Below are 20,839 nucleotides of genomic sequence, written 5' to 3'. Positions count from 1 at the left end.
CATTTAAGATGCGGAGTATAGGCTGAGGGGAAAACCGTGCGGGGAGTGAGGAATCAGCCTTATCGAGATAAACGGGATTCTCTTGCCTCTTTGGGCAGGTAAAATGAGAGAAATGGCAGTCTCTGGGTTGATAACTATATATTATACGACCATGTCAAGTATCTAGAAAGTTACGTATACATCTAACAAAATAGACAATACAACTAATCTCTGGGAATTCGAAGGTTGTTCTGACCCTCCGGGAGGACTTCGGGGAAACATTCATGATGACTCAGCTATGGCCTGGGCCGGCTTATGCTTGGTAATTGATACCTACACCTGGGCAGCGCTCGATCATGACATATTTAGTGCGCAGCAAGGTAAGTAAATGTCTTCAAATGAGGAATTATATAAGTCTAACATTAAGACAGGCAATCTCAAAGGGTCTTGTTCAGACGAGACTTGCGACTTGGAAGCCGGTGGTGGTCCCAGCTATCCGCCTGATATCAGCCTCAAGTCTTTGTACAAATCCAATTGGAAGGTCTCAATTGCAAAAAAGTTTTGGCAGAAGTACTATTGCTCGGAATTTCCACTCAACTCCTATCACAATGGCAAGTTCCGAGCTCAAGCAGACTTTAACACCAGCCCTCCTTGATGACGTGCACAAGTTGTGGTTTGATCATCTGAGCTCCGAAGAGGCACTTATCCTACCTGGATGGAACGAGATGGGAAAGTGGTTCACTCGTGATGAGGCTTTTGACAACGCCTGTGTGTAAGGGATCATTCGTTTCCTTATTTGCCAAAATAGAAGACTGACGAGCTCAAACAGTACCCAATTCCGCCCTGCCCTGGAAATAATCGCTGCCTCGGGAGCATCCGCTTCAGATATTCTCTCTGCATTTAGCCCATCCTCGCCGATGGATTGGCTCAGCATCATTATTCTACTTGACCAAATTCCCCGCAATTGCTACCGGGGCGCCGAATCGAAGCTAGTGTTTGGGCGCTTTGACCCACTATCTGAGGAGATCGCCCTGCGAGCAATTGAAGAAGAGATACCGACTCAGTCGCCGTATTTCAAGTATCGCATGGCTTATCGTACTTGGTTCCATATGCCCCTTATGCATTCGGAAAACTTGGCTGTGCATGAACTAGCCGTCAAGGTGCACGTGGAGATAGCCGGAGATATGAATGAGCTTCTGGCTAGGGACGAATCGACTCTTACAGAAGAGGAAAGAAAATGCCATGGCATTTTATCCGCGAAGGCGGAGGCACTCCAAGCATTCTTGAGCAATACTTTTGACTATGAGAAGAGGCATAAAGTGATCATTGAGCAATTTGGACGATACCCGCATCGGAATCAGGCACTGGGGAGGGTGCCTACACCGGAGGAGATCGAATACCTGAACAATGGTGGCGAAACATTTGGGTGAAGTGAAACCGTGAAAGTATATATTCATGAGTATACCAATGATCATGGTATACAATGTTGATCCAATGGAGGTGTCTCACCAAATGAAACAAGAAAAAAATATTATTAGGCGGCAATGTAAATTATGGAGCATTCACATTTGTACCCTGCAATTAGGACAGACTATAAGTTATGTCGCATATTCTGCCACGTCATTTTCTTTTTTGTAGGAAAACCTGGAAGAGACCCTGCATTTTAATAAGGAGAATAAATTAGTTCGTCATCGAATCTAATTTTTATAGGTTGATTACCCTAGTTTCTATAGCTTTACTTGGCCTCTACTTAATAGGGAGCGATACCCGATCAGGAATGACCCTCGAACATTTGAGACATCAACTCCGTCTACGGCCCGGGGGCAGGGATGGGTTACATACATTATGGGATGATCAGCACACCAAAACTAGTAATTGTCGGTTTAATCCTACGTACTTATTTTTGCACATGAGCAATTACCCCTATTGTCATAGTTCGATCGCATAGTTCGATCGCCCATAGGGGTGACTCGGAGACATCAATATGCATTTTGTTCTTTCCAACTCTCTTTCATTATGATACAACGACAGTCCTTTACTAGACCCTTCATTTTTTCGCTACTAGTTGTGTCAGTGACATCATCAAAAGTCCTTCATTTGTTCCAACATGTCTCTTCTCTTCCCGGTAGTCAATTTGCGCTCTACTTTCCGACATTCTTCATCGTTGAGACTCTTCTATTCGTAACTGGATGGGGACTGCTATTCAAACTTACAGGCGTGAAGTGCCTTGTGGGCACTGCGGTAATCGTGGCTATCACGTAAGTACTTCAATATGCTATTACTAGAGTCAATGAACCAAAGCTGAGGCGATAACTGTTACAGATCTCTGAGTTTCATCTTATCCTCATCTCAAATTTGCTTCTACATCGTCACTGGCAGTGAGATCCCATGGAATGCAGTTACAACTGTGGGAAGTGAACCGGAAGGGAGAAAACTGATGCTCAGTGGCCTGACATCGTTTCTGGGAGCTGCCAGCGCCCTTCTTGTCATCTCATGGGTACTCAAATATTGGATATGCACTATCATAAGCCATTGGATGTCTGCTCTATTTAGCACACAAACCTCAGATGCAGACAAAGAAGACATCATTACCAGTCCCCAAAGAAAGTCACGGGCAGCACGACTCACTCAAATTTTGACAGTATGCGCCGCGATAATCATTGGAGTCCTGCGCTTGACTCGCCCCAAGGTGCCTTATAACCATATGTCTCAAACTATCCCATTTAGCTTTTTCCAGGCCTTAAGTTCGAGACCCGATGAACCACATCGGAATGGCGATCAATCATTTCCACTCGCAGGCCTGACTGCTGAGCCATATTGGGAAGGCCCACACGATCACTTCAAGGGCTGGGCCCCGGGAAAGGCAGATGCCAACGCCAAATATAATCGACCCCAATGGGTGTCTGAGAATTTACCTCCAGGATTTGAGCGGTGGAGAGAGGGAGCGTCTGGCAGCGATAAAGGAGACAGTGTTACTCTGGATGGGACTTCGCGGAACAACAGCTATAACCCCGTGGATGACCCTCTTCGAATCACCAACCTCGACCGCGAAATGTTTGAGCCCGTAGCTCGGGCTCTCAAGGACAATAAAGTTCCCATTACACATGTCGTGATTGTGCTGATGGAAAGCGCCCGGAAGGACATATTCCCCTTCAAGGCAGGCTCACATTTACACAAGAAGATCCTATCGTCCTACGATACCCAAAGTCCCGAAGTACTCCAAGAGATCGACGATAAATTATCAAATTTGACACCAAACGCAGAGAAGTTGACTGGGGAGGCGAGTGGATTCTCGACAAATAGTCACATATCCAGCCATTCTAGTGGCGGATGGGATAGTACGACAGAACCAGGGATGGGAGGTATCAGTTTCAATGGTATCCTCACTGGTAGCAGTTTATCACTCAAAAGCGAGATTATGAACTATTGTGGTGCGGGCCCATTGCCGGTGAACTCCATGGATGAGGCCAAACTTCAGAATTATCAGCCGTGTATCATGCAAATTTTGGAATTGTTTAACCAACTCAAGGAGAAGTCGAAAAAGGGTTCAGTGAATAGTAAGCCTGGTAATGGGCTTGAACATATTCATGGCCGAAACTGGAGCTCCGTGTTCTTGCAGTCCATCACCGGACGGTTTGACGACCAATTTAAGCTCAACAAGAATATGGGATTTCAAGAATCAATCTACCGTGAAGACATTAACAAGCATGGCGCCAAACATTATCACCAGGGCATGATGGAGATCAACTACTTTGGGTAAGCATATCACTCTCCCGAGGACTATCCTATATGATCCCCACTCACATTGCTACGTTACCTAGATACTCGGAGTATGAGATATACCCATACCTGCGAGATGTGGTGAACAATACAATCGAGAAAAACGAACGGCTTTTCCTGTCACATTTAACGAGCACAACCCATCACCCATGGGGCATGCCCCCGACATACAAACAAGAGCAATACTTTGCCAAAGACGATCTCATGACGACACACAAGGATATGAACAAATATCTGAATACTGTCCGATACGTGGACACATGGCTCGGCGACATTATGAAGGTCCTCGACGAAGCTGGGATTGCAAACGAGACATTAGTCGTCTTTGTGGGAGATCAGTATGTCACACCTACTTTAGTAACCGCACAAACAAGTAGCCAAGTACTAATTGTAAATAGTGGCCAGGCATTCTCCGAAGACGCGCCAATCTCAGGCACATACGAGAACGGACATATCAGCAACTTCCGTATTCCCCTCGTTTTCCGACACCCGCTATTGCCCTCACTGCAAATCACAGCAAATGCAACTTCGATGTCCGTCGTCCCGACCATTTTGGATCTGCTCGTGAATTCAGGCTCCTTGGACGAGACAGACTCCGGTGTAGCCCTAGACTTGATGAACGAATATGAAGGACAGTCACTGGTGCGCCCATACCAGGCCACCCACAATGGACGTCAGGCATGGAACTTCGGCATTATCAACCCCGGTGGTACAATGCTCAGCGTTGGATCTGCGGCTGTCCCATATCGACTCATCTTACCTCTCAATGGGAAATTTGAGTACACTTTCTCTAATCTAGACACTGACCCGGATGAGTTGAATCCATTGCATGGGTGGTCCCTCAAGGAGTTAATCGGTCGTGTACAAAGGAAGCATGGAGACAAAGCCGGGAAGTGGCTGGCCGATGCGGAGAAAGTGGGAAAATGGTGGATTGAGGAACAGAAAATATTATGGAATTACCAATAGAAATGTAAATAAATTTCAAAATATTAACTACACGTAGAAAGAAAAAAAAAAGAAGAATAGGAAAAGAAGCGAGTTGCCTTGGTATTGTTCGATTTCTTTGTCTGCGCCTGAGGCAAACACACCCGCCCCACCTCCACTTCATGTTTTATATTCGTTGCATTTCGCGTTGAGTTCGATCTTTTATTTACAATTCTCTTTTCAAAGGGAAGTTCATTGATCGAGATCGCGTAATCTCACATTGACAGTGCAGTGCCTTCGCCGTGAGACCCGACCCGGACTCATCCTGTGCATCCGACACTGTACCCCCCACCATTTGATTGCATCCTCTCAAGCTTCTCACCTGCAACCTGCAACGAATCATGGACGGAACATATTCCACCGATCCCGAATGGGCATCTGTTACCCCAATTGATCTGGATGATGGCTCGAACTCGGGCGCGATGCCACTGGCGACCATCGCCTACCCAGACGAGTACCTCGAGGCAACCTCGTATTTGCGTGCCGTCATGGCCGCAAACGAGATGTCTGAGCGAGCATTGAAATTGACGCAAGATGTGATCTCGATGAATCCAGCGCATTACACCGTATGGTAAGTCGACTAGTAGCTTCCTCGTAACATGCCATATTGCATATCTGACATTCTATATAGGATCTACCGAGCAAAGATTCTATTTGCTCTGAAGAAGGACCTGAATGAAGAATTGAGCTGGCTGAACGATGTTTCATTGAAATACCTGAAAAACTATCAAATTTGGTATGACTATCACCCGACCACCAATGCCAGAAAGTCATGAAAGAAAAAGAGACAACAAAACAAAAACAAAAACAAAAACAAAACTAATAACCCAAAAGGCACCATCGCCAAGTCCTGCTATCATCAAAAGAGCACTTCCCAACCATCCCACCCAAAGAAGCAGACTTCCTAATGGAGATGTTCGCCCAAGACTCCAAAAACTACCATGTATGGACCTACCGCCACTGGCTCGTGCGACACTTCAAACTATGGGACCAACCGCGCGAACTCGAAGACGTGGAATTCCTCCTGAAAGCTGACGTGCGCAACAACTCCGCCTGGAACCACCGGTACATGCTCCGTTTCGGACCGCGGGATACATCAGCCCCAGACGCGGGGATGGTGAACGCGGGTGATCCTTCGACCGCGCCGGCTGAGAAGGGCAGACTTTCAATTGTTGACGAGGACATGGTTGACGGCGAGTTGAAGTTTGCGCAGGAGGCTATTCTGCGCGCGCCGGAGAACCGGAGCCCGTGGTGGTATGCGCGCGGTGTGCTGAGGGCTGCTGGACGTGGCTTGGGAGAATGGGAGGAGTTTGCTAGTGGGTTTGTTTCTGAGGGTGGTGTTAAGAGTTCGCATGCTGTTGAGTGGTTGGCGGATGTTTTCGCTGAGGCTGAAAAGGAAGAGGAGGCTGTTCGGATGTTCACGATGCTGAAGCAGGAGTTTGATCCTATTCGGAAGAATTATTGGGATTATCGTATTCGGAAGCTGGATCAGGATGTGGTTGATTTTGGGAAGGGGGTTGAGACTCTGGCTGCCGTATGAAGGATGGGAAATGCGCTCTGAACAAATTCTGTCAGATTAATCTATCGTTGTTCTAGGGTCTCGGAAGTTTCATTGAAAAGTATTGCGTTCAAATGAGATTCTTTTTCGAAAGAAGAGACCGCTGTGTACATTGTAAGATTGTATAAACGATGCGAAAGTCCAAGCCTTCTATCTAGATGATAGTAATTAGAAAGTCTGAAGCCAACAAGTGTAGTGTCGCAAATGAAACGCCAAAAGTCAAGCCAAAAAAGGTATCGGAAACCAAAAATATTCATTATCGTCAATATTCATGCCCATCCCTCATCCAACATCTTGCGCCATTCACTGGCCATATCAATGGTGACATAGCTACCACCGCAGACAATGATGACAACTCGACTCTGTGGGTTGAGATCAGGAACAAGTTGCTTAAGCTTCGAGTTAAACTTCTCAACCTCCGGCTCAAGCTCCTGGTCCGTCTCATTATCCGTCGAGGTCGACCGATCATCACCATAGCCCTCATCGCGGTAAGTAACTTCGGCCTCATCCAAGCCCCTCTTGCGCTTTTTAATGCTCTGAGCGCCTGCACCGGCAGTTACCGACGCAGGAACAGCAGTAGCAGCGTCACCGATGGCTGCCTCAATGCAGACACCGCATGCAAGTTCGACAAGGAGTCGTTCGTCATTGGCGAGGCGGAGCACGCCACGGGCAGCGTCGGCATCCGAGAGGACGGTGCTGTGCACCTTGATGCCTGGGGGCGGGGACATGGCGTACTGGAAAGTTGTTTCCGAGACGCGGACAGCGCCGAGAGAAGTGGCTTGGGATGTGATCTTTGGGAGGGAGACGAGGGATTTATTGGCCATTGCTGCTGCCAGAGAATCGGTACCGGCCGTTTCAATGGCGAGGAGGTGAATGGGGTTTGGCTTGGAGGAAGGGGAGGTAATTTGCTTTTTCTGGCGTCGTTTTTCGATGCCCATGACGAGGCCGTTGAGGAGGCCACCGCCGCCGACGCTGCAAAGGATGGCGTCTAGGGGAAGGGCCCGGTCATTGTATGCATCTTTGTCTTCGGGGGTGTTGGCGGGAGGAAGCTGGGTCTCGAGCTCGTCAATGATGGTGCCGTTTCCTTCCCAAATGGGCTGGTTATCGAATGGATGGAGGGCAATCTTGATCACATCCTGGTCATCTCCATTGCTTGTCTTCATGATGGTTTCCCGCATGTATTCTCCTGCTTCTGCGAATGTCTCGCCATGACGGACGACATCTGCGGCGCCTGCCGCCCGGATTTTGTCAAGCATCAAGGGCTTAGTGGCCATGGGCACCACGACGGTGCATGGGTAGCCCAGGCTCCGGGCTGCACAGACGGCTGCCAGTCCGGCGTTTCCTCCAGACGAAGCATAGAAGTGGACTCTGCGGCCCATGCTTGCTGGATTGCGAAGATGAGAGAGTATCTGGTTGCCCATAGCACGGGACTTGAAGGAGCCACTTGGCTGCACGTTCTCCAACTTCAAGAAGATCCTACATCCAGCTGCCCGGGAAAGACATGCAGACTCGACCAGTGGTGTCTCGATCCATGGCGTTTTGAACTGCGGTTGATCGCAGGCGGACATGCTGATGCTCCCCATTGTGATGTGTTGAACAAATGGGAGAGGAAAAACAAGCGCTTCTGTTGTTCACCGGAGGAGTTCTAAGACTAGAAGTATAGAAATGATCCCAAAATAGTAAATTGTTGTGTCGAGTGGTTACACAACAGTGAGGTGTATATATTCGTCAAAAATAGGGAGATAGGGATATCTCGGGAAGAAAAAGAAAAACGATAAATACCAAACATCCAAACTCCAGTATGCAGATATTAAGACATGTTTTGATATACAAAGTGAGCCTCCAGGGCTAGGGTAAATGTTTCCCGACGGGAAACCCCAGTTTCCCGCCTGATAGGACTGACCGCAGCGTCCACGGTTCTGGCCCAGTCTTTCCCGTCAACAACCTTGAGGGAAAACCCCAATCACAGTGGGTCAAGCATGGCAGGAATGACATACCGTTACATGCTGTTTGGATTAGAGTGGCCGAGCGTGGGAAACCTGGCGTCTCAGCTTTCGGGATGTGGAGGATCCGGGAAAAAAAAACCTCATCGACTCTGGCGCATCTAAGCGGAGAAGATGCAAATCTTTATTCAGACGGACCTCTTCTCCGCCTATGATTGGTCGCGGATCGATTCTTCTTATCAAATCGAAAGCTCAAAACAGGCGCATTACTCCTCAGTGAGCAAAGGAGGGAAAAGAACACCTTTCTTGACGCCCTCACCGTAATCTGTATCCGAACCGTACGCCGTGGCCGCGAATGCCCGCTTGGAGGGGTCCGAGGTGTTTACACGGAGCAATTCTAGAAGGTCATGAGACTTGCCGGGCATGAACGGTTGCAATAAAATGCCAGCGATCCGCAACGATTCCGCCACATTGTAGATTACTCGTTGAGAGTCGGGAGTTTTCCACGGCTCCGCCGCATGGAAGTACTTGTTAGTCTAAAAAAAACAGGTCAATACTCGCTGAACCCGTGCGGGGACGATCATCTCTTACCTTTTCGATAATGCTCATAGTTTCGTGCAGGGCGGCACGGGGATTCGGATTCTGCATAAGCTCGGCAACCTTGGGAGGCGTCTGCTCCAACATTTTCTGATGTTCCAAGTCCTCAGGGGTAGCAGCGGGAAGCTTATCCAATCCGGCGTCCATAATGTACGAGCGCAAATTGCCACGCGCACATCCAATTGCACGCAGAGCAAGGTTTCCGAGGCCCCCCTGAAGCATTTTCTTGTAATCTCGGATGATAAAGGAATTATCAAAGTCCGCATCGTCTGCAAGGCCACCCCTGTACGCTAGGAAAAATCGCATGCCATCGACTCCGAACCGGTCAATGGCGAAAAACGGGTTCACAACATTGCCTGTGGATTTGGACATTTTCTCACGATTCATCGTCCAGTGTCCGTGCACTAGGACGTTCCGAGGCAAGGGGATATCAAGTGCCATGAGGAAAGCAGGCCAATAGACGCAATGGAACCTGCCAAACAATTAACTTTGCACACGGCCCTTTGCGAAGCTCCTGAACTTACCGAACGATATCTTTGCCAACTATATGCAAGTCTGCAGGCCATATAGATTTGTTTTCTTGTCCAGGTGGGAAAGGATATCCCGCTCTGGTCAAGTAGTTGACCAACGCATCTAACCACACGTAGATAGTCTGTGTGTCATCGCCGGGAACAGGGATGCCCCAAGTCAGACGTTCCACAGGCCGAGAGATCGAGAGATCCTGCAGTCCAGACTCAACTGCTTGGATCACAGCTGGTGTGTACGAGGTAGGGGTGATGAACGGGTCTTCTCTTTTGTACAATTCAAGTAGACGATCCTTGAAGGCTGACAGACGGAAGTGGTAGTTGGTTTCTGAGGACCACTCTACCTCTTTACCCGTCTCTATTGAGACCTGTGTGCGGTAAGCATTCGTATTCGTTGGAGAACTGATATATTACATACCATGCGTTTCCTTCCTGTTGATGGGTCTAGAGAGTTCTGCACTTGCGTCTGTGGGTAGAATGTCTCGTCGCTGACTGAGTACCAACCTTCATGCTTTGAGGTATAGATATAGCCACGGTGTTGCAGCATTTCCTACTCATAATCAGCCATGCTCTACTATGAACGGAAGGTAGTCGCCTACCCAGAAATATTGGACGGCATCTCGATGCGCCGGGTCGGTTGTCCTGATGAAATGATCGTTGTCGAGATTTGCAGCCTTCGAGAGGGCCTATATCAAATGATTTGAGTTAGAGATAACCTTGTATATGGAAAAATGGGACTCGTACCTCAAAGGTTCGGCAATTCATATCACAAAATGCCTGGGTATCCATGCCCGCTTGAATGGCAGCTTGTTGGATCTGTGATCGATGTTAACACCCATTATTGACCCAAAATCGCATCCATATGTAGTACCTTCATACCATGCTCATCGGTTCCGGTCAGTAGTTGAGCATCTGTGTTCCCGAGCAAGACCTGCCACCGTTTCATGATATCGGCGATCACCATTGTGTATAAATGGCCGACATGGGGGGCTAAGGAAAATGTGTGGTTAGTAAACTAGTTTGAACATGAACTTCAGCATAATTCTCACCAGCATTGACGTAGAAAATCGGTGTTGTCACATAGTAAGGCTTGTTGGACCTATGCGGCGTAGTTGTGACTCCGCGCCGGGAAATCGTTGCCCATCCATGCTTATTGGGTGTACAGTTCCACGAATGTCTTGATCTCAGAAGCTGAGACGCTCTAAATAAAGAGCGAAGTGGCGTCCTTGCTGCAGCCATTGGGATGGTGATATGGTAAGAAGAGCGTTGAATGTTATTCCGCACATCTCGGGTGGTCCGAGCTTCTCCGCAAGACTCGGCCAATTTTCTGCGCCTCCGTCGCAGCGATTACATCGTCATCAAGTACACCCAGGACCTCGTCTTCAGCAGTGTAGATATATATATTATCTCATTTGAAACAAATTTCATCTTTTTCTTATATCGCATATAGCTATCCCCCCCTTTCTTTGCCAACTTGAAATACCGATCGCGATGGCTGCAGCAAGTGAGGATACACTGACCAAAGTGTCAACCGAAGGTAAGTCTCGAAATATAAGCTATGTCATCCCTTGGAAGCAACTGACCTTGTTCCCCCCATGTTCAGCTGCGACCGAATTCGTCAAGACCTTCTATCCGGCCTTGGGATCGAACCGCCAATCTCTCAGCTCCTACTACTCCCTCGAGCCCACAACCATCCTATTCAATGGAAATCGTGTCACAGACGGTGCTGCGGTGCAAGAAATCTTTACCAATCAAATGTCGCCAACACACTACGAAGTCCAATCATACGACTGCCAGATAATCAATAAAGCATACCCTACCGTTTTGCCAGGTGGCGGACTGAAGCCACAGTCAGAGATGGGAGTCAAAGACATGTCGTTTCTCATTGTAGTCAGTGGATTTGTGCGCTATGGTGAGGGTCGCGAACAGCCGCAACGCGGGTTCAGCGAGACCTTTGTGCTGGTTCCCAATCCATCTGCAGAGAGGGCGAGGGGCCGCAAGGATTGGCTTATCGAAAGCCAGAACTTCCGCCTTGTGGTTTGAGCAGCCACACAACATTCGATCCAATGAATTATGAATCAGTCACAAGTCAGAAGGCTACCTACCATGTGATACGGAAGTGAAAGATAACTAAGCTATGCCCACCCCCGGGGCCACCAAGAATGAACTGCTGTTAATGAACTGCTGGGAGATACGATGCAAACAACGGTCCATTGCTTGAAATTGCTTCAAAACTAGAGCGCCAGACGCCAGGAAGAGAAGGAAAATGTTGATATCTTCCCCATTATGGGGATCATGGCCCAGCCGATGTCTTGCGTGGTATGCGGAGGTTTGCTTTGACTCTTTCAAGTAGCTCCTCACGCGTCGCACGCTCATTTGGTAAAAGCCCTCTCTGAAACATTTGGTCAGTGTACCATTCTCAAGAAAATAGATCATTATCTGGGCGTCAGTCATGTCTAAATGAATTGATTGAACATACCGCTTGAAGCCATCTTTTTATCTCATCCATTGTCCAATTTTCAGGGTCTTGTTTTCATTAGCCTGTGTTTGATACCTAGTAATCGATATTCTTACCACCTGTGGGATCTGCTTGTGCGGGAAGAACATCGCTGCCCAAGATGGAATAGGCTGCCACTGCAGTGACCATCCCTGCAAACCCTACATAGGAAGATTATGGTTAGAAATGTTGGCGAGTGCCTTAACTTGGTATCATTTACCAAGGAATAGATTCTATTGGGTTTAGCATTAGATATATCTCATGAGAGTATAGACAGATGTGTTGGTAATACCTTGGAATTCAATGCTCGATCTAGAGGGGTCGGCATTTTCAAAAATGATGTAGTGATCCTTAAAATTTGATGTTAATACAGAACTCTTTCTGGAGGTTTAAGAGGGAATAAGTAGAAAAAAAGTCTCTCAAAGGACACGTGCAAAAGACAAGTATTCAAACATAGATGTGAGCAGTTCGTCAGGACGCGGGTTGCACCGCCACACCACGCCACCACTCGTTGCTGCCTTCGAACTATACAGTTGCAACTTGCAACTAGTTACTTCAACTACATACTTTAATAACTCCCAATACTAGGTAATAGCACTTTCCTTCGAGTGATTCTATACGTAAATATTGAGTCATTGTTAGATACTGTTAGAAAATGCAATGCCCACTGTAACTGTCTCCCTCGCACTATTCTAGCAGGCACTGCATCGCATATCTATACACACCCACTAGTCCATCATTATTGCACTCACTCATTTCAAATCACTTTGAGCAGCCTTTTAAACAGACGACATGGTCACCTTCCTGTGTTCGATTACATTCATTATTGCGGTGGGAGTTGCCATCGTACAAGGGTACGGTTGATCTTCATTGCAGTATGTATCGAGCCAGAGATTAACTTTGTTTACAGCCTAGCATTCTATAAACGATACCGAGTCAAATTGCAGGTCACCTCAAAAGGCAACACTCCTCCAGAGAGCCTGGACCTGGAGGGATACGATCCTGAGGGAGGACCCATTCAGCCCCCGCCAAAACTCCATCGCCATTCACGATTGGGGAGCAGGAATTCGAGGTGGCCAGGATATCCTGAGCAAGGGCGTCAACCATCACGAGCAAATGTGGAGTCCCATTTTGCGGCATATCGCATCCCCGAGGAAGCAGATATGGGGACTGTCCATCATTTCCCGCATTCGCATTCGGTGATCCCAAATATCCCAGCCACATTTCTGGCCCCAGTTGTACGAGCCACAACGCCACAAGCCAACGCAGCTTCCCCGCCTGAGGCACCAACCCGACAATAAATTGTATATGACTAAGCAAGGGCTTTTGCAGCTTCAAGCCCTAACATGATCCGCACACATTCACCTTAGAGGCTAGTGTCGACAGTGAGCTTTCTCTTTTGCACCTTGCTTCAAAACACCCGCAACCGTCATTATGCCTGCCGAAGTCTCCGATATCAAGCAGTTCATTGAGATCTGCCGCCGGAAGGATGCCTCCTGTACGTTGCGCCGCATTGATGGACTTCCGCCATGAAATTTGGAGATGATCATTGATGCTGACTGTTTACGCCTTTAGCCGCCCGCATCAAGAAGAACGGCAAGACCCAGCAGACCAAGTTCAAGGTCCGCTGCCACCGCAACCTTTACACTCTCGTCCTGAAGGACTCCGACAAGGCCGACAAGCTCAAGCAGAGCCTGCCCCCTGGTACGTTACGATCGCATTGTTCTGTCGCATGAGTTCAGAAGATTGAAGGATACACAACTTGGAAGATGGACTTTGAATACAACTTTGAACCTATGCTGACGATTTCTTTCTGAATAGCCCTCAAGGTCGTCGATGTCTCCAAGGGCACCAAGAAGACCAACTAAATTCGGTAACATGACGGATCGGAGTGCGGCGTGATTGGTTGTTGATGCATGCAAGACCAACTGTTGGAGGGATACATGACGCGGGCTTGGTCCCTCTGCGAGCCGACAAAAGGAAACCTCAGTGGCGTGGAGCATGAATTTTACGCCCGGGAGTTTCTTTGCGCCTTTTAAAACCGGCTGCTATCATTCACCGGTTAGGCGACTCGCATTTTCTGGATGCACTCGAGGAACACTTTTGCCGGAGTTTCCAGTCCCTACAACCCAATGAAAAAAACAGTTGAAATATCATTACTACATAGGTTTCTCGTTCTCAGTCGAGATTTCCTAATCCATTATTCACATCATGGATGTTCTCCCTACTTTGACCTTGTCTCCCCAGGCAACAAGTAGACCGGGTAAATACTGACTTGAGTATATCAATGCTCCTTTAATCATCCTATTAGCCAGCGCCAATCGCCCCCAGTTGAATCAATTTCAGACGAGAGTGCCCCGTCATGCTCTCTAGTCAAATAATCTCAGACTGATACAGTATTAACTTCATTTCTTTCTTTCCCTTGATCGCTCGACTGAAAGCAATGACAATGTCTATATTTGCCCGGCATTGGGTTCTTTGACGTCAGAGTTTTTGCCTGGATCGCCTCCCCAGATCCTTGCTCAAGTCTTTGTTTAAGTCAATTCCTTACCTTTGCCCGCACAATACCATTGCTGAGCATGATTATCATCAAGAACAGCTGTATTGAAAGACCTTTATTGATCTTTATTTGCGTCAAAAGTCAAAGCAAGTATGTCCATAACATATCCCCTCGAACCTATATAAATGAACTTGGGACGCCAAAAGTGAAGCCATCAACAACATTGATCATAGTAGCATCGCATTGTTCCCTGTTTATCTTGACCAAACAAAGGTATAGTGTCGTTCCCAGAATCTCATTCGATTTGCAACACTGTCCCGTTCAGACAAACCAACCTGTTGAATCGGGATTATGTGTCACCCAAAGCCATTGGTCCCTGCTATGGGCGACTTTAGTAAGCTCCCACCAGAGATTATCTTCCAGATCCTAGACGAGCTCTTGGGAAGCTCTCCCAGATTGAGGCACGAGAACTTTCATTCCATTATGCAGCTGATGAGAAGCAGCGAGTCACTAGAACGATACATTAAACTCGGATGGATGAGTAGCGATGTACCGAACGGTTTTAAGCAGAAGGTCGATGGAGTCCAGTGGTACCCAGACTACGATACTGCGAATGCAGCTCTAACCCTCCTGGGCCTTGATTTCGGCTACGTCATTCCCATCGAAGGTTGCCCTCGGCTAGGCCACGATCTCATCACCAGTATCATTTTTGCCGACTGCACCGATTGTTCTGAGTGGTTCTCCGAGATGCTGCCTCCTATTCATATGAGCTGTTTCAACCAGGGTGGTTGGTCGTTCCTTTCTCTAGCACTACACGCTAAAGCTGAGAAACTACTTCATCGTTTCTTCCTCTCGGGCTTCCCTCGCAAACTGTGTAGTTTTATCATCGACAGTGCTCATGCTTTGGGGGCAGGGCCATCAGTCATTGGGATTTCTGCCTCATCCATGGATCATCAGTCTTTCACCAAGCTCTTTAAACAATTGGAGGAAGGCTTGAATGGGCGTGGCTTCAACGAGACTCTTAAATATGCACTCACGCACCAGGAACTAGCGGCAATCCGATGTGTTGCTCCTCCGGAACTCCTGGATATGTTGTTTGAAGCCGGTCTAATATGTCTACATCCGGTTCGTCATAGTCGATATTGTTCTGGTATGTGTACCGAGATGGATGATTCTTCTTGATCCTTGTGATTGTATGTAGATATCTTCCAAGGCTCGTGCTTACGCTTAGGATAATATTACTGAGTTTTGCAGAATATTTGTTTGTTTTGATATCATATCACTTCATCCTTCCGTCTTCAAATGCTCTATACATCCAGAGCTAGGTAGGTAAGTAAGTAGGTACCTATCGATTTATAATCAAAAGAGATAAGTTTCTTCACCTGCAGCACTCCTTACAATAGGTGTATCACAAGATGCGTCCCTAGCGTAGATCATTACTCTTCAGGCCACGGCGCTTGTTTCCTATACATATAGCCATCCACATTGCTTGGCACGTCACAGCTTCTCTTGGCAACAAGCATTTTATATGTTGTACGGTAGATTAAGCATTCTATTGGAATATATACTTGGTTCTATATTTCCGTCGGCCCGTTACCCCGGATCACTGCCGTTAATTGCCGTTGTTGGCTGCAGAAATTAGCCACGACGGCTAACACCCATGCCCTTGGCTTCTGCACCCCGCAAATATATTTATGTGAATTCTACTTCCAAGAATTTTAATTGACTATCTCTCTTTATTGAAATAGGAAGGCTGGTCGTATGATCCTTGGTAATGTCCCACTTTAGTACCTGAAACGGAGAGCCTTTCCTATTCAGACGAACAAGATAAAGCCCCAGTTTCAGTCTATGATTCTCCACCAACAAGTTCCTGCAATTGGCCTTTTATGTCTCGATCCATGTTACATCCCTGTGTTTAACTTGAACGAATTGAAGCAATTGTGTTTGACACTATTCCAGGATCAGAACGGACATCCTTTAGGAACAAAACCTTCTTCAGGCTAAATCAATAGTCCCATATAGGACTAGCCTAAGATAAGGTCTGGGAGGGCTGTCTATATAAAGCGTAGCTGCTGAGGCCGAAGATATCTTTTGCAAGACTTAAGCATCCATTGATTTCTTTCCTAGCAAAACCGGAGCAAAATGACTCTTGCAAAGCTATCTACGCTCCTGGCCTCGGCCACTCTTGTTGCCGGTCACGGCTATGTCTCTAGCATCGTAGCCGATGGCAAAAAGTAAGTCAATTTAAGAGCGAAAGTCCATACCGACAATCAACTAACCACGTTATCAGCTACACTGGCTACCTCGTTGACAAGTACTCCCACATGGATCCTGCCCCCGAGAGCGTCGGCTGGACAACAACAGCAACCGATCTTGGGTTCGAAGATGGCACCGAATACCAAGACCCGAACATCATCTGTCACCGAGACGGAACCAACGCAGCTTTGAGTGCCACTGTCAAGGCTGGCTCCGATGTTGAGATCCAATGGACTACCTGGCCAGAGTCGCACCACGGTCCTGTCATCACTTACCTCGCCGCGTGCAACGGTGACTGCAGCACAGTCGACAAGGCTGCGCTGGAATTCTTCAAGATTGAAGAAGATGGTCTCATCGATGGTGCCTCTCCTCCAGGACACTGGGCCACTGATGACCTTATTGCTGCTGGCGGCAAGTGGACTGTGAGGATCCCTGCTACTATCGCTGCCGGTAACTACGTCATGCGCCATGAGATTATCGGTCTGCACTCTGCTGGCAACAAGAATGGTGCTCAGAACTACCCGCAGTGCTTCAACTTGGCCGTCACTGGTGGTGGAAGTGATAAGCCCAAGGGCAAGCTTGGTGTGGAGTTGTACACCAACACTGATCCCGGCATCTTGTTCGATCTTTACTCTACCCTTAAGGAGTACATTATCCCCGGACCTCCTTTGTACGCGTGATTCAGTGTCGCAAGGGAAATATCAGATGGAGGGTATCTTGGAGGAACGTGACTTTGATACTTCAGTCTAGTATTATTCTAGTATGGAATGCTATGTGCCCTGTTCATTTGACAACTGTGACCCTAAAAAACCAGATATCCCATAAAATCATGACAAGCTCTATTCTGTCCTCTCATAAGGCAAAGCAATAAACCCTAGCACCTTTGCCCCCTCAAGCGCCCCATCAACACCACCTAGACTCAAATCCGTCTTGCGCAGCTCAAACTCCCCAAAGAAATTTGGCTCAGCAGAAACCCTATCAAACCCAAGCCCCTCAAACAAAGCCAAACTCCTCAAATTTGTCTGTCCAATCTTGACACTGAGACACTCAAATGTTAACCCCTCCGATGACGCCGCGGTCTCAACACCAGTCCGCAGTTTCCGCACAGTCTCAACATCAACACCACCGCCACCTACAAATTCATCCAGAATAGCCCCCTGGTTCTGAACAATATACCGCATGAACATGAGCAGCGCAGCGCGCCCAAACCCACATCGCTGGTTAATCTTCTCAGCAATCATGAGCTCGACCTCGCCGACTATCTGCGGCGGGCTATCGCCCTCTTCGCCATCATCGATGCGCAGAAAGAGGTTGATGTCACCAACCATATTAGCCGGTGAGTCACTTTCTGATTGGAGCTGTGTTTGGCTAGGGACGTCATCTTCAGCGCCTGTTGTGATCGGTCGACAGATGATAAAGGTTAGTTTGTCTGCGTCTTGGCGCCAGCTGCGTTGCATCGAGTATTCTTCTTCTAGACTTAAAGGTTCTGAGGCTGTTGCTTCTTGGATTTCCTAGAGGAATGTAAGGAAGGTGGGTCATTATAACTAGAATCTTATTGATCTTGTCTTACCGGGTCTTTCATCCATTCGTGGTATCGGGGTACGTGCCATGATGAGTATGGAACTAAAAGAGCTTTTGAGGAGCAGAGGGCTATTCCCCGGGAAATTGAAATCAGCTTCCGTCTCGATTTCTGGGGGAAAGTATATATGTGGCTTAGGGCAGCGTACCGATGTTGGCATTGAGTAACATTGTGGGTGGATGACCAGAAAATGATCGTTTTCAGTGTAGTTGACTCGGAATTATTCAATTGGTATGTACTCTTGTGGGGAAATGCTCATTCGACGTCTATTAGGGTCTGGATGGATATAAAGCAGAAGAAGTTAGTGGGATGGATTCTTCCAATTGTGGGTCTTGGCGCGTGGAGCCACTCGGGTTGTATACGATTTGTCTGAGCGGCCATGGGATTATATAGATGTATCAATATACATATGATTTGGCAAGGTGTTTATTTCATTAGCACCATTGATGGATAGGTATCTCTATCAGTTCACTTTTGTTCTTCCTGACCCTTGAAAACTCCAAACCGGACTACCTCGACCTCTAGAGTCTCGGTATCAACCAGAATCAACTCCCCAGTTTCGTTGAATTTGGGAATTGCCAGCAGCCGAACACGGGGTGCATCGGAGCCGTCAGCAGCACCCACCATTTCAGTGTCGCCATCTAGGCGGAGAGGGACGTCACCCTCAATCGTGGCAGTCTTGAACTGTGGCTGATTGCCAGCGAAAAAGATATGTGGGCAGGACTCGATAATGTATGGATCATCGGATTGGAATGGATATGACCCTGGAGTATTGTTAGCAAACATTCGTTGAGCGAGTCAGGTGTCCGAGCATACAAATTGTGTCCGGCGCAGTGGGAACGCCGCAGCGCCAACGAAGCATGGCTTCCATGATTCGTATCCGAGCATCGGAATCTGTCTCTTTGTCTGGGGTGCTATCGCCGCCCTCAATAGTAATATAGCGCAGAACATCGTCAACGTTCTGACCGCTGCATCCCCATAGTCTCCAGCCTTCCACGTCACCGTCCCAGGGGTTCGTGACACTGTCGAACCAGCCCGCTTCGGGTTTGTCATCTCCTCTGATTGGAGGTGCGGAGTATGCCCTTGATTGGGGGAACATAGTACGATGGATCCCCTGCTGAGGGAGAGAGAAGTTTGCGGGATCCTTTTCACCCGGCATGAGCGTGACAGGAATGCTGGGCAAGATCTCCGCTAGGAAATTATCGAGTTCTGTGATAGGTGCGGCATTGTATGCAGAGGCATCGTAGCCATACTTTTTCGGTTGTGATTTTGTTGCCTCATCGTTGCCAGAGTTTGCTGATGCCACATCGCCAACTACACTGGCTCCAAGTGAGTTACCTGCGATGACCAAGCGGGTGATTTTAGAGGAACCCATCGAAGGGCTGTTGTCGTCGTTTCCTGAGAATCCCGTGTAACCCAGAAGATAATCTGTCAGTAGCTCCAAAGCAAGCGTGTCGCTTGATGTTCCTGTGATTCCCAGGCCACTGACGAAGGCGATTTTGCCGTGTTCCTTTCCGGAAATTTCAACTCCATTTTCTGAGGCGTTGCCCTCCCATCGTTGAGGTTGTGGGGCCAAATCTGGCAGCTTGATATCAATAACCTCGAAATCTCCATTCGCATTTTCAGTCCCCAAAGCTGCGATAATGGCACCTGTCGCCAGCTGCGTAGACCGCAAGAAGTTTCCAGTGAGCCGTAAGCGGCCAGACTCATCTTCCATCATAATTTGGGTCAGAGAGGGATTGGAAGGATCGGTGTAGGTACGGCGGGGAGGGGGCGCAGAGGTGAAGTTCTATGGATTGTCAGTGAAAGAAGAAGCAGTAGCAAGACCAATAAACTGACCTCTCTGCTGAGATCCTCCAAAATATTCGGCTTCATAGGCAAATCCATGTATACGGTGCCGGCCACCCAGCACAGCTCGCCTTGTCGAACATCGAGAACTCGATCGACACGTCGTACCTTCTCTCCGGCAATCTAAATTTGCAAGCAGGTGTCAGAAAATCATAGCTGAGAGTGGAAAATGTTTGTAGGACCAAGTGGCCTTACAATCAGTCCATCCCACGCATCTTTCGCAACTTGTTCGACGGTGGGCTTCAACTTTGCGAGTCGCAAAAAGTACAGGTCATCATATTGCTGCTGGTAGTGCCGTCCTGCACCGGCTGGCAGATGGAATGTGCGACGAGGATTGTAATAGGAGGGCACGCGGTAAACTGGTTCCGGTTCCTGTTCCTCCTTGCTATTGAAAGTGTATTCAATGGTCAGCGAAGCTCCCCGGTATAAGTCTGGAGGGAGGTAGAATGGGCATGTATTACCTGGGAGGACACAAGAAAGTGTAATCCTCAGCATCCGGTGCCATGTTGTCCGGAATAATGCTGAGATCTTGTGTTTCGGGGGATGGTTGGGGTGGTGATGCAAAGAGATGTTCGACGCGCCCACGCGTCAGTTAGCGCGTTCAATTACATTCCCGCTTCGGGATCTCGTGGCAACTGGTCAAAGTGATTTTTATATGGGAACAATTGAATTAACTCCTGAATTTGCTACTTATTTCAGTAACATTATCAATTACCCTATATCAAGGCTAAATTAGGCTTAAAACAAACATATCATGACAATGACATCCAAGTAGTTGAGTTCTCAATATAGAT

At 47.8% G+C, this 20,839-nt stretch overlaps 11 protein-coding genes across 11 annotated transcripts; 7 read left to right on the top strand and 4 right to left on the bottom strand.

Moving 5' to 3' along the window:
- Positions 1-587: 587 nt before the first annotated feature.
- On the top strand, positions 588-1,409 carry PGRI_008290 (DUF924 family protein; the record flags this gene model as incomplete). The annotated part of the gene is made up of 2 exons (XM_040788542.1): positions 588-751; positions 809-1,409. The coding sequence occupies 2 exons, from the start codon at positions 588-590 to the stop codon at positions 1,407-1,409; spliced, it is 765 nt and encodes a 254-aa protein (XP_040652314.1).
- A 1,274-nt stretch (positions 1,410-2,683) lies between these two features.
- On the top strand, positions 2,684-4,725 carry PGRI_008280 (Alkaline phosphatase-like, alpha/beta/alpha; the record flags this gene model as incomplete). The annotated part of the gene is made up of 3 exons (XM_040788541.1): positions 2,684-3,735; positions 3,801-4,097; positions 4,158-4,725. 3 exons carry the CDS (start codon positions 2,684-2,686, stop codon positions 4,723-4,725), a joined length of 1,917 nt encoding a protein of 638 aa, XP_040652313.1.
- Positions 4,726-5,084: 359 nt separating this feature from the next.
- Positions 5,085-6,283, top strand: ramB (bifunctional protein farnesyltransferase/protein geranylgeranyltransferase; the record flags this gene model as incomplete). The annotated part of the gene is made up of 3 exons (XM_040788540.1): positions 5,085-5,314; positions 5,375-5,479; positions 5,578-6,283. 3 exons carry the CDS (start codon positions 5,085-5,087, stop codon positions 6,281-6,283), a joined length of 1,041 nt encoding a protein of 346 aa, XP_040652312.1.
- Positions 6,284-6,570: 287 nt separating this feature from the next.
- PGRI_008260 (putative L-serine dehydratase) lies at positions 6,571-7,884 on the bottom strand (the record flags this gene model as incomplete). Its single annotated transcript, XM_040788539.1, has 1 exon — positions 6,571-7,884. One exon carries the CDS (start codon positions 7,882-7,884, stop codon positions 6,571-6,573), a length of 1,314 nt encoding a protein of 437 aa, XP_040652311.1.
- Positions 7,885-8,510: 626 nt separating this feature from the next.
- PGRI_008250 (methionine--tRNA ligase MSM1) lies at positions 8,511-10,604 on the bottom strand (the record flags this gene model as incomplete). The annotated part of the gene is made up of 8 exons (XM_040788538.1): positions 8,511-8,780; positions 8,836-9,313; positions 9,366-9,733; positions 9,784-9,915; positions 9,965-10,051; positions 10,110-10,181; positions 10,237-10,355; positions 10,415-10,604. 8 exons carry the CDS (start codon positions 10,602-10,604, stop codon positions 8,511-8,513), a joined length of 1,716 nt encoding a protein of 571 aa, XP_040652310.1.
- Positions 10,605-10,856: 252 nt separating this feature from the next.
- On the top strand, positions 10,857-11,408 carry PGRI_008240 (putative nuclear transport factor 2 domain protein; the record flags this gene model as incomplete). The annotated part of the gene is made up of 2 exons (XM_040788537.1): positions 10,857-10,902; positions 10,969-11,408. The coding sequence occupies 2 exons, from the start codon at positions 10,857-10,859 to the stop codon at positions 11,406-11,408; spliced, it is 486 nt and encodes a 161-aa protein (XP_040652309.1).
- A 1,888-nt stretch (positions 11,409-13,296) lies between these two features.
- PGRI_008230 (60S ribosomal protein eL38) lies at positions 13,297-13,730 on the top strand (the record flags this gene model as incomplete). Its single annotated transcript, XM_040788536.1, has 3 exons — positions 13,297-13,360; positions 13,438-13,566; positions 13,684-13,730. 3 exons carry the CDS (start codon positions 13,297-13,299, stop codon positions 13,728-13,730), a joined length of 240 nt encoding a protein of 79 aa, XP_040652308.1.
- A 1,013-nt stretch (positions 13,731-14,743) lies between these two features.
- PGRI_008220 (uncharacterized protein) lies at positions 14,744-15,544 on the top strand (the record flags this gene model as incomplete). The annotated part of the gene is made up of 1 exon (XM_040788535.1): positions 14,744-15,544. The coding sequence occupies one exon, from the start codon at positions 14,744-14,746 to the stop codon at positions 15,542-15,544; it is 801 nt and encodes a 266-aa protein (XP_040652307.1).
- A 960-nt stretch (positions 15,545-16,504) lies between these two features.
- On the top strand, positions 16,505-17,298 carry PGRI_008210 (lytic polysaccharide monooxygenase auxiliary activity family 9 protein; the record flags this gene model as incomplete). The annotated part of the gene is made up of 2 exons (XM_040788534.1): positions 16,505-16,596; positions 16,653-17,298. 2 exons carry the CDS (start codon positions 16,505-16,507, stop codon positions 17,296-17,298), a joined length of 738 nt encoding a protein of 245 aa, XP_040652306.1.
- Positions 17,299-17,457: 159 nt separating this feature from the next.
- Positions 17,458-18,367, bottom strand: PGRI_008200 (uncharacterized protein; the record flags this gene model as incomplete). Its single annotated transcript, XM_040788533.1, has 3 exons — positions 17,458-18,129; positions 18,189-18,268; positions 18,346-18,367. 3 exons carry the CDS (start codon positions 18,365-18,367, stop codon positions 17,458-17,460), a joined length of 774 nt encoding a protein of 257 aa, XP_040652305.1.
- A 298-nt stretch (positions 18,368-18,665) lies between these two features.
- Positions 18,666-20,550, bottom strand: PGRI_008190 (DNA-directed DNA polymerase delta subunit POL31; the record flags this gene model as incomplete). The annotated part of the gene is made up of 5 exons (XM_040788532.1): positions 18,666-18,961; positions 19,014-19,986; positions 20,037-20,168; positions 20,241-20,430; positions 20,507-20,550. The coding sequence occupies 5 exons, from the start codon at positions 20,548-20,550 to the stop codon at positions 18,666-18,668; spliced, it is 1,635 nt and encodes a 544-aa protein (XP_040652304.1).
- Between the last annotated feature and the right edge of the window lie 289 nt (positions 20,551-20,839).

The sequence above is a fragment of the Penicillium griseofulvum genome, assembly GCF_001561935.1.
Source record: "Penicillium griseofulvum strain PG3 chromosome Unknown contig_79, whole genome shotgun sequence".
Taxonomy (NCBI): domain Eukaryota; kingdom Fungi; phylum Ascomycota; class Eurotiomycetes; order Eurotiales; family Aspergillaceae; genus Penicillium; species Penicillium griseofulvum.
This window is presented reverse-complemented; position numbering and strand designations above follow the sequence as displayed.